This window comes from Paralichthys olivaceus, chromosome 14, assembly GCF_024713975.1.
Source record: "Paralichthys olivaceus isolate ysfri-2021 chromosome 14, ASM2471397v2, whole genome shotgun sequence".
NCBI lineage: Eukaryota > Metazoa > Chordata > Actinopteri > Pleuronectiformes > Paralichthyidae > Paralichthys > Paralichthys olivaceus.
The window spans coordinates 19,540,679-19,552,500 of NC_091106.1; the positions used below are offsets into that span (position 1 = coordinate 19,540,679).

The following is an 11,822-nucleotide window of genomic DNA, read 5'->3' on the forward strand; positions in this document are numbered from 1 at the left end:
CTGTGGTTTCTGTCCCACTCGCACACAAAGAAAACTTTCTTTTCCCCCTCTCGAATCGTATCTGTTGTGATCTATTCACCAGAATGAAGGAAGGGGATGAGGGGTTTGAGCCACGGGGGCAGATTTGAATGTGTTTGTGCCTGAAGTGGTCACACGGTGCTGTTGTTTTGAACGGCTCCCCCCTTGAGTGTGATGAGGTTGTTTATGAGTGAAAGATATCGTCTCCTGACCATCACAGCTCTAATGCACCAGAAACAATAGATTCTTTTTAACTGAAGAAACTGGGTTTGACTGATGTCTGATGAAATCAACGTGTGAGTTGCTGATTGTCCGTGGCCTGTGTTTGGTCATTGTTCATTCTCTGCTCATTAAAAGAGTTTAACTGTCACTCAGGAGCAAAAGATTGTCTTAAGAACTTATTTAAAATAATAAGACATTTATTTTTCTGATTGTTGTTGTTGATTTATATCGAAATTTCTTTCGGACATATCGTCCAACCCTATTTCAGTGTCCTCGCTAACAGAAGTTTTTATTAGCTTTTCTTCCAGAACTCACCAAAACTGATATAAAAATTGCACTGAAGCTACTGAAAGTAAAGTCAAATTTATTCAGACAAATTCTGTGACCTCGTCTGTGCAACTGTGTCAATAACTTTCCTCCAATAAATGATTTAGCTCCGAGTCCTAAAATGGAAACATCCCTAAAGGAATGTCCTTGTTAATACTCTGATTTGATCCATGCACAAACACGCAGTCTTAAAAAGAACTTGACATGTGATGTTTGTGTACATTGAACAGAAAAATCTGTGTCTTTCTCTTCCTCCTGGCGCTCTCTCTGTCATCTAGGTTATATCACTCTCCCTGTCTCTTTTTCTTTCAGAGAGGAGAAGAGTGAGCAGCTTCTGGACACCAGACAGGAGCTGGAGAACGTGGAGGTGGAGTTCAAGAGGCTTCAGCAAGAGGTGATGCCACAGGTCGACAGCCGACACAAAGCAGGACGCAAACCCAAGGACAAATATTCAGACAAAGCACGGTCTCCTACACCTGCTCCCATCTACCCAGCCCTTTGTTTCTGCAGCGCTGCCAGGCTTTAATCAGCTCGCAGAGGCCTTAGCTCATTAGGGGCTATTAGAGCTATGTTTAGTCGAGCTGCAGCCTCACATGGCTTTTGATGTGCAGCGGGCAGCCGGCTGAAGGTGTAGCTAACAGTCTGTAAACAAGGTGCATGAGTTCAGGGCCAGGAGGACAGTGTGTATTATAGAGGGAGTGAATCCACGCAAAAAATTCCAATCCCCAAATATATATCTAATAAAATATTTGTTCATGGAATTCATTATTTTATTTATTGAATGCTTTTTTGTGAATATCTTAAAATACTAAAATGTATTTGCACATATTCATGCTCTATATTTGTCCGTCAACCCCTGCAGAGCTACCAGCTGCTGTCTGACGCTCGTTCAGCTCGGGCCTACCGCGACGAGCTGGACGCGATCAGAGAGAAAGCGATCCGTGTGGACAAGCTGGAGAGCGAGCTGGGCCGATACAAGGAGAGACTTCGCGATATCGAGTTTTACAAAGCCAGAGTCGAGGTACACAACTCTGCGCATTCACGCATGCACACACACACAGAGCATTGTGTCAAACCAAGAAGAAGGTGTTTGTTAAAGCACATGAAGAGAAAACATATACCAAATATTTACAAGGTTTACATGTTTTAAAACTAAAAGAGGACTCTTAACAAGAGCTGCTCAAACCTAAACAACCAAAACAAAACAAAATCCTTGATAAACAAGACAATTGGTTCACAATCAAAAGACAAACGAAAACCCTGTTCCTAATGTCGCTAACATAGATTCTCAAATAAACAATTGTGAGTGCTAGTGATCAGTATTAAATAGGCAACAGAAACAAGGTTCTCACAACAACAATGGTCCTAGTATAAAGTGGCTAAAGTGGCGAGCTGCAAACACACAACTGCTTCTGCCCAGACTGACACAGCTGGACAGAATTTATACTGACAGCCCTCAGTGATTCATGGTGATTGGAGGTTTGGGGTTGATGCCGCTCCAATCCGGATCTTTGTCTTCACCACCAGCCAGGGAGGAGGAGGAGCATCCGCCAGGCCTCCACCGGACACAGAGATAGAGACATGGAGAGACACAATACACACAAACATGGACAGGGGACAGTTAAGGCAGTAACACTAAGCATCAACAAAAATTGTAAAAATAGCTCCACTTCTTAGGGTTGACCTTCAGTTTTAGGAGACAGACAAGAAAGGGGGGGGGGGCGTCCACATCACCCCACATACGACAGCTTGTCTCCTCCTGCTATATCTTTAAAAAGTTGAGAAACTTGTGAAGAGTAAGAGCAGAAATATAATTTTAAAAACCCTCTGAACCTAAGAACATATGGTTACAACCACTCTACAAGGACGTTGCCTTACATTTTTGTGCTTGTTGCTGTGGTCACCTAATGATGTGTTGGTTCCTGCAGGAGCTGAAGGAGGACAACCAGGTGCTGCTGGAGACTAAGACCATGCTGGAGGTACAGCTGGATGCCAGCAGGACGCGCTCTGACAAACTGCACCTCCTGGAGAAAGAGAATCTGCAGCTCAAGTCCAAGATCCACGACCTGGATTTGGTGAGATGACGGATTTATTATGGACGTTTTACTGTGTCAGTGTAGTGGGATGGATGCAGATTGGAGATGGAGAGTCTGAGATTTAAATAAATAAATAACTTTCAATGCTCAAAAACCAGTTAAATGTAGTATTTGTTCATCTCAACACACTCTAATCCCTCTGTTATATCCAGAAGCGAGACTGTGACCGTAAGCGTATGGAGGAGCTGTTGGAGTTGAACCTCGTGCTTGAGATGGCCCAGAAACAGAGCATGGATGAGTCACTGCACCTGGGCTGGGAGCTGGAGCAACTCTCCAAAACACCCGATCTGACTGAAGGTACGACACAGGCGGAGAGGTTTAATTTGATCAAGGTAATGAACAGGAGACTCAGGGATGCTGAGTTAAAACATCCTGCAGTTGTTAGTCACCTGAGTTGGTGCAGGTTGAAAAGCCTCAGATGGCAAACACACACTCATTGGCTCGTGGCCCTGGCATCATCCCTGTGACCCTCGTGCATTTGCCAGCCTCCACTGGGTTTTCTTTCCACTTGGTTAAGACCTGTAATTAATATTCAGTGGCTCCTGAAGGATAATCTGTGCATTTGGATCATAAAAGCTGGTAAGAGGTTTAACTAGCCAGGGATCTGGTTAAACACTTTGTGTGTGGGGGGTGGTATTGTTTGCTAAAATGGCTCTTTAAAAGCTTTACAGGCTTTGTATTAATTAAATTACACTGATGCGCCTTTTCTTGCCGTCATATATTCAGCCCCCCAGAAGTCTCTGGGTGAAGAGGTGACCTCGAGCCGCCTGTTGAAGCTGGAGAAAGACAACCAGGCGCTGCTGAAGACCGTGGAGCAGCTCCGAGGAGCAGCCGATCAGGACACTGTGACAAAACTACCGAAGGTCGACCAAGAAAACCAGAAACTGAACCAAAAAGTAAGTCATTAACTGTGTATTCCTGCATTCGTCCTCAGTGGGGTAAGTAATTTCGCGTATTTTGCGTATTTTTAAATATTCACATCATCGGTTTGTCACAGTGCACTGATTATTTTTCAGGTGGTGTGCCTCAGGGCTCCATTCTCAGTCCACTGTTGTTTGTAATTCACATCAATGCTTCTGGTCCTAACTGGAGACATTTTGTAGTTTCATCCTCTGCCTTATCAGGGTCACCACTGAGATTAGCATATTGGACCAGCACCCCTCTGTGATATATCGCCCCAACACTTGGCTTTAGACCTTTTCACACAGTGGCAGAGAGAAATAAAAACAAGAAAGAAGGAGAGTGTATAGAGAAGGGAGGATAGGAGGATGAATGCAAAGCTGTAAATCCATGCAGCCCCTTCTCCTTTTCTTTTCCAGTCTGTGACTCTCCAACGCCCCTCACTAAGAGAAGTCTCTCAGCTATTTTCAGAAACATAAGCCTCTCTCTGTTCCCGCTGAATAAAAAGCATGAAATTGTGTTTCTCTGTCTCTCACAAAGAGAAAATCTGAAGTAAGTGTCTTGAGGTCCAGAGTCATAACTCATTAAACTGTGACTGCAGCTGCTGGTGTTTGTGTTTCTGTCACAGGGTAACTTTGGGGACAAGTTTCAGACTTAACAATGGTTCACTAAGTATGACTTGTCCTTTTGGGGACAAAAGTTGTATTCCTATTTTTAAAAAAGACGCATTTAAGGGCAGTGGTTAAGGTTTGACAAGTTTATGATCAGGATTATTCTTCAGGAAATTTAAGTAAGTCCATGTTGAATCCATGAGAAGTGTCCTTGGTCATTTCTTGATTTCCCCGATTATAGATGTGTTTTGTATGAACACAACATCAAAATCAGATCAGCCAGAGTGAACCACCCGACCTGAACACAAATATGAACCCAGCTGGGGTCTGTTGGGTCCAGAGGGGCTGGGGTTGGATATCCGCATGTGTAAAAACAAAGTGTGTGTTTGTTTGCTTGTTATTACAGAATAAGATGATATAAATATGTTTGTATCTTGGATTAATGATTGCATCCGTTTCTCTGTGATTGCAAAACAAAGGAAGTGATGGGAAACAAATTTTAAAATGTTGCAATAAAGTTGACAGAAAGTTATCGTCCATCACATTAAAACTTAATCAGAACAGTGTGACATTTTGAAATGTGTCTTTGTCTGTGTGCAGTTGGAGCAGCTGCAGACTGAGCTGACAGCAGACAGAGAGTCTCTTCGCAGCGCAGAGGAGCTCAGCACAGACCTGATGAAAGAGAAGGCTTTGCTGGAGAAGACCCTGGAAACACTCCGAGAGAACTCCGAGAGACAGGTACATACACTCAATAATTTAAATTCTCATTCTTGTGTGTATTTTGATGTAATTTTTCCTTTCTGCTAAAACTGATTCGATCCGTTATCTTTGAGATGGCAGAGGAAGTTCTCTCATTAGATCTAATATGGTTTAGAGACCAACGTCTTCGAGAATGACTGTAATTACATCAAGCGTTCATGTGCTTTAAAACATAGTTACTGCAGCTGTGTACTGGACGGGTGCATGGTCTGAGACAGACAAACAGAGCTTTGAGCGTGTGCGTCATACAGGCCGCTCTCTTCACAAAACCGCCATTGATTCTCGTTGCCAGCAGCTCAGAGAAAATAACATGACTGGGCTGTGAAATTTACTCCAGTCGATGCTGAGTTTCCCTGAGAGCAGTTTTTGTTCCATTTGGCTCAAAAAAACGATTAAGTGGAATAGCACTTATTTTTTTATTGGCTACACAGGTTTCTGACTCTGGCCCAGATGCAGCCGTTTGGCGTGCGTCCACTGGGACCTTCTAGCTGTTGCACCCAAATCTGACACCTAGGATTAATTGAATCATCTCATTTGTTAAATCCAACCTTGATGAGCTACAGAGGCGGATAAATCACAACATGCTGCACTCACAGAATACACAGGGAAATTCAGGTCGCCCACTAACAAGGTCGGCGGTTCGATCCCTGTCTCCCCCATTCCGTATGCCAAACTAGGCCAAATGCTGGACCCTAAATTTCCCCTGACAGTTGTGCCAGCAATGCATGATTGATTTATGATGGAGAACGTACTGAAAAGTTCATTAGCTCATACAACCAGTCATTAAATCAACCTTGTCCTCTTAAATAAAAACACCAACAGATAGATTTTTCATCTGCCCCAATGATCCACAAGTGGAGGAAGAGACCGGTCTAAGTAATAGCGCCTATAGTATATAGGTCCTTATCGAACTCTGTCTGTTCTCCAGCTGAAGGGTCTGGAGCAGGAGAACAAGCACCTGAGCCAGACGGTGTCATCTCTGCGTCAGCGCTGCCAGGTCGGCGCCGAGGCCCGGGTCAAGGATGTGGAGAAAGAGAACCGCATTCTCCACGAGTCCATCTGCGAGACAACTGCCAAACTCAATAAGATGGAGTTTGAGAGAAAACAACTACGTGAGTGACAGTTTGGATTTCTCGCACCTTTCTTTTGTAGACATGGAATAGCTTTTTTGCTCGTGTTGAATCGAGAGGATCAACATTTTGGTTGTTTGTGCGTCCTTTGTTACGCAGGTAAGGAGCTTGAGGTGATGAAGGAGAAAGGTGAGAGAGCAGAGGAGCTGGAGATGCAGATGCAGAAGTTGGAAAGGGACAACGAGATCCTGCAGAAGAAAGTCGCCAGTCTCGGAATCACCTGTGAAAAGGTCTGGTGCACTTAGTTTTCTGCCTGGTTGCTGTTTGGAAATGTGATGATGATGATTATATTAAACATTACAGCACTACTGATTTTAATCTGTGAGAGCAGCATAAGATAAAGTATGTAACCACCACCATCACTTGTCGTGTACGTAGGTGTCCTCTCTGGAGAAGGAGAATACAGAGCTGGAGGCAGATTGCCGTCGTCTGAAGAAGAAGCTGGACGCTTTGAAGAACATGGCCTTCCAGCTGGAGGCCCTGGAGAAGGAGAACTCGCAGCTGGAGGAGGAGAACCTGCAAATCCGGCGCTCAGCTGAGAGCCTCCGGTCATTGGGGGCCAAGGCAGCTCAGGTGGAAGCAGAGAACAGGGAGCTGGAGAGTGAGAGGAGTCAGCTGAAGCGCAGCCTGGAACTGCTCAAAGCCTCGTCCAAGAAGACGGAGAGATTAGAGGTAAGAGTCCAGGACTGCCGGATATGCAACAGGTTTTTTAGCGATACTACATTTTTTATCATTTTAATAACGAATGTTCCTAAAGGTTGGTTACAGAGGCATCAGGGAGCGGCACAACTAGTTCACAGATGCTTTTAATATCCGTATCTGACTATTACTCTCCCAGGTGAGTTACCAGGGCCTAGATACGGAGAACCAGCGGCTGCAGAAGGCGTTAGAGAACAGCAGCAAGAAGATCCAGCAACTGGAGGTGGAGCTGCAGGAGGTGGAGACTGAAAATCAAACCCTCCAACGCAACCTGGAGGAGCTGAAGATCTCCAGCAAACGCCTGGAGCAGCTGGAGCAGGAGGTATGGGAAAGGTCGTTTCACAGGCATGCATGTAGCAGGCAGTAGTCACAAAGGGCAACCAGTAAATAGGCCATCAGAGTTCAACATCCACTGGCCAGGTTGTAGGTGTTTTACTGATAAAGCGTGTAAATGAGGTTATCTGGCACTTGAGCGGCGCTGCCACTCTTGTAGTTCATTCAGATAAAATTTCAGCATGTTTCCCATTAGATTTGGATTATCCCAGATTATTTGTCGATATAGATTTTTGGCCCTTTGTGTTAATCTGTGTTAACTTTTATCCAAACATTTATCTACAAGGCATTTAGATTAAAGCCTAATCCGATCAAATGATGGTTTATCCATCTGTTCTCCATTATGTCCCATTTTTTCCACAGAACAAGACTCTGGAGCAGGAGAGCTCGCAGCTGGAGAAAGACAAGAAGCTGCTGGAGAAGGAGAACAAGCGGCTGAGGCAGCAGGCCGAGATCCGCGACTCCAAGCTGGACGACAGCAACCAGCGGATCTCCAGCCTGGAGAAAGAGAATCGCACCATGGGCAAGGAGATGATCTTCTTCAGGGATTCCTGCACGAGGGTCAAGGACCTGGAGCGAGAGAACAGGGAGCTGGTCAAACAGGGCACCATCGAAAAGAGGACGCTCGTGGCACTCAGAGAGGTAGGTGGAGCTTTTAGAGGTTCAGAACAGAACTTAGAGTGCTTTTATTTAATTTTATTTATGTGTTTAATTCTGTTCTAATCCTTGCCACTGAAAATTATAATAATATATAAAAATGACTACCATTAAATCTTAATATATTATTTGATTATTGGTTATTTTGTTAATAGGTTTTGTTGTTATCAGTATCCAGATGCATTTAAATATCTTATGTGTGTTTCTGTTTAGGAGCTTGTGAGTGAGAAGCTGCGGACTCAGCAGATGAATAATGATCTGGAGAAACTGACCCATGAGTTGGAGAAGATTGGACTGAACAAGGAAAGGCTGCTGCATGATGAGAACTCAGACGACAGGTATCGACTCTCAAACGCTCACAGAAGCCATTTTATTTACTTTTTTGCGACGGATCTTTAAACTGTTTCAGCCTGGAGCCCAAAATAGGAACTTATCTTTGGCTCAGAATCATTAAAAGTGATCAGTGCAAGTGGGACGCCACATAAATCAGGTCTGTGGCTTATTTTAGATTTGAGTTGAACTCAGAGTCACCCTGAGGGAGATTTCAGAGCCAATATCATCCACACCTGCTAGAACCTGGCCAAGAATTCAGCTGGCTGTATGATGATACACTCCCTTTTTTTAGGATTATAGATGTGTGATCACACACACACACACCAAGTCAACTGAACCTACCTACCTTATTCTCAGGTTCAAGCTCCTGGAAACCAAACTGGAGTCGACACTGAAGTCATCGTTGGAGATCAAAGAGGAGAAGATCGCCGCCCTGGAGGCCAGACTGCAGGAGTCGTCTAACCTCAACCAGCAACTTCGCCAGGAACTCAAGACGGTAAGTAACACATACGCTTCTTTCACACATACACTGAACTCCGGACATTTTTTACAGACATTTTCCAGAGGGGCTTAATGTGAGAACGCAAATATCTGAGTCAGTTGCTCCGCCAGTCCCCAGTCAAATATGAGTGAGTGAGCCCAGGTGAGAAAACAGCAGGAAAACATTTCTGACACGCGACAGACTCAAAACTGAGAAGGATTCAAATAGATGCAGAAGAATAGGTCGACTTGGAAAGACGACAAAAGACAAGAGCCTTTTTTGCCGCAATACCGACACATCCCTTAAACCCCCTAGCAAAACACTAGAAAGAGTGAAAACACTGAGGGCTTCTCAAGGCCGATGCATTATTTATTCTTCCACTCTTCCACTTCTATCGGTCAGTTTATCTATTCATGAGGTGGCAGGAGTCTGGGAGAGGTGGAGTGGAGGACGTTTGCTTTCCTCCAAGAGATGTTTTGTGTTTTGAACTTGTTGACATAAACGCTTAATTATTGAGGGGAAAGTTGAGGCGTGTACTCTGGATGTCAACTGTGAAACTGTCATGGATCCTCTCTGCTGTTATTTTACCTTTATTTAGGTCACACTGTACTGAAGCGGTCTATTTCCTAGTATTTGACATCATGAATTTGCATGATGTTGGAGGTGTTGATTTTTAATTACTGAGGTGTTATTTCCTGTTTGTCTCCCTCCAGGTGAAGAAAAACTACGAAGCGCTGCGTCAGAGGGAGGAGGAGGAGAGGATGGTGCAGAGCTCGCCCCCTAGAGGAGGAGAGGAACCCCAGTCTCTCAGCAAATGGGAGAAGGAAAGCCACGAAGCCACCAGGGAGCTTCTGAAAGTCAAAGACAGACTCATCGAGGTGGAGAGGAATGTAAGTCAGCATGATGTCAGGAGATGGTTTACACACTTTGTACTTCCCCAAGTTTGATATCTTATACTGTATATGTATTTTCCCAGAATGCCACGCTGCAGGCTGAGAAGGTGGCTCTTAGGAGTCAGCTCAAACAGCTGGAGACTCAAAGCTCCAACCTGCAGGCTCAGATAGTGGCGCTGCACAGACAGACCGCCTCCTTGCAGGAGAACAACACGTCGCTACAGACACAGAACGCCAAGCTGCAGGTAACATCCCATCATCCCTCACAAACACTCAGTGTCCAGTAAATAATGACCTCACAAGATCCTCTGTAATTCACTGTTCATACAGTTGTCAGGCTGCTCAGCTCCCTGCAGGGGATTTAGACTCGTTCTCCCTAATTGGCAGAGATTCAAACCCTTCTTATGGGCAACAGGATTTACACTGACCCATTAGAAGCTTCTAGCTGTTTTCGCAGGTTGTTCCGTCTAAGAGCATATGTTAGACTGGTGTGTGTGTAGTTACAGAAAGTGTGTCACCACCTGGGTGTGTCAAAGTTTTAACACTCTCTGATGACAGAAGAGGGATTTGAGACGAGGAAATCACTGTGACCACAAAGGAAACATGAAAAGAAACAGTGTTCCTGCTAGTTTTTTGAGGATGGTTTTGACGGCAACAAGAGAGAAGAAACCAAATAGAGAAATAGCGCCCCCTATAGACTGAAACAGCAATAAAGTCTACTTGCAATACCTTCTTTTTCTTTGTAGTTTGATTTGAGGAGCCCAGTCCTCCCAACAAAAATATGAAACTCCCTGCTCAGTGTTTCCTTCTACACTTTCCCTCTTGTCCATCTCTTCACCTCCATCTCTTCTCCACAACTCTCATAAGCCTCATTACATTGTTATCACCCATTTCTTTCCTTTTCTCTTTTGTCTCCTCTTCCTTTCATCTTCGTGCTCCAGTCATTGTTGTCACATCCCATTTCCCTCAGTATTCATGGCTTACTTCACCTCTTCTTCCAAACCTCCCTCCTAACTTAATTCTTCTCATCCGTTGTCTCCATCAGGTTGAGAACTCCACCCTGAGCTCGCAGAGTGCCACCCTCATGGCCCAGAATGCCCAGCTGCAGACTCAGCAGAGCAGCGTGGAGGGCGAGCGTGAGGGAGCGCTGAAGGAGAAGGAGGAGCTGAGGGCCACGTACGAGCTGCTCCTCCGCGACCACGAGAAGCTTGCGGCGCTGCACGAGAGGCAGGCGGTCGAGTATGAGGCACTGATTGGAAAGCATGGGGGCCTGAAGACCTCCCACAAGAGCCTGGAGCAGCAGCACAGGGACCTGGAGGACCGGTGAGAGGGGGGGCGGGCACATGCTCAAACAACCACTTTGACCTTATTTTGTATTTTAAACACTGAACAATCATAAAAGCAACCATGCCGAGGAACTAGAGGAACAAGAGGAAGCTGCATGATAATGAAAATCTGCTTTGTGTTATATTTCTTTGTTTAACAGTTTGTAATGTGTGTGTGTGTGTGTGTGTTTTCATGAACGCAGGTACAAGCAGCTGCTGCAGAGGAAGGTGGAGCTGGAGGAACTGGAGAAGAATCTGAAGGAGCAGCAGGAGAAGATGGCTCTGGAGAATCAAACACACCGAGACACAGCTGATCAATGCAAACTTCTCAAAGAGGAACACGATAGGTCGGATTAACCTGCGTCAATATTTGTATTTTAAAGATGTATAAATAACAAATGACCCCTTTTACACTGATTAAAATGCATCTCAGCGATCGTATAGTGCTTGAGCACTAAAATTGGAAATGCACAGAAATATTGCAGCCAATAATAACATTAATAATGATTATTGATTATTATATTATTATCATAAAAGGAATAAGATGAAACGTTATTTATACAATTCACCCACAAAGTGCTTTCCATAAAAGCAATTAAAAAGATAAATGATAAAGCAATAATAGGGAAATTAAATTGAATATAAATAGCAGGTTGAGCTCAGACAGGATGAAACAGCCATCAGGTAAAATATTTAAAATAGAACTATTAGTCTTAGTTCTTATTGTGAAGCCACTTTTTCACACAGCTTTGTGTAAACATATATGTTTGTATATATATGTTGAATAGTACCCCTCCTCTCTCCTCAGACTAAACAGCACCTATCGTCAGCTGGTGAAGGACAATGACAACCTGCAGCAGGACCATAAGAACATAAAGAGCCATTTGAACAGCGCCAAGCTGGACCAGACCAAGCTGGAGGCCGAGTTCTCTAAACTGAAGGAGCAGTACCAGCAGCTGGACATCACCTCCACCAAGCTCACCAACCAGTGTGAAGTGAGGGGAGACTTCTTCTCTTCTCATCTCGTCTCGTCTCTTT

The 11,822-nt window shown here is 44.5% G+C and overlaps 1 protein-coding gene across 15 annotated transcripts in view; it reads left to right on the top strand.

Moving 5' to 3' along the window:
- Nucleotides 1–11,822, top strand: part of ccdc88ab (coiled-coil domain containing 88Ab) — a 56,085-nt gene that overhangs the window by 32,348 nt on the left and 11,915 nt on the right. For all 15 annotated transcript variants that reach the window (XR_011246143.1, XR_011246144.1, XM_069539305.1 and 12 more), the window contains exons 9-26: nt 880–961; nt 1,430–1,588; nt 2,496–2,642; nt 2,816–2,960; nt 3,390–3,559; nt 4,775–4,912; nt 5,862–6,045; nt 6,163–6,293; nt 6,442–6,735; nt 6,902–7,084; nt 7,459–7,737; nt 7,966–8,090; nt 8,443–8,581; nt 9,280–9,456; nt 9,543–9,704; nt 10,505–10,782; nt 10,988–11,131; nt 11,593–11,779. Coding sequence is in view for 13 of the 15 variants with exons in the window: in XM_069539305.1 (XP_069395406.1) it covers nt 880–961; nt 1,430–1,588; nt 2,496–2,642; nt 2,816–2,960; nt 3,390–3,559; nt 4,775–4,912; nt 5,862–6,045; nt 6,163–6,293; nt 6,442–6,735; nt 6,902–7,084; nt 7,459–7,737; nt 7,966–8,090; nt 8,443–8,581; nt 9,280–9,456; nt 9,543–9,704; nt 10,505–10,782; nt 10,988–11,131; nt 11,593–11,779 (3,124 nt within the window). In the remaining 2 variants the exon portion in view is untranslated. The remainder of the gene's footprint in view (nt 1–879; nt 962–1,429; nt 1,589–2,495; nt 2,643–2,815; nt 2,961–3,389; nt 3,560–4,774; nt 4,913–5,861; nt 6,046–6,162; nt 6,294–6,441; nt 6,736–6,901; nt 7,085–7,458; nt 7,738–7,965; nt 8,091–8,442; nt 8,582–9,279; nt 9,457–9,542; nt 9,705–10,504; nt 10,783–10,987; nt 11,132–11,592; nt 11,780–11,822) is intronic.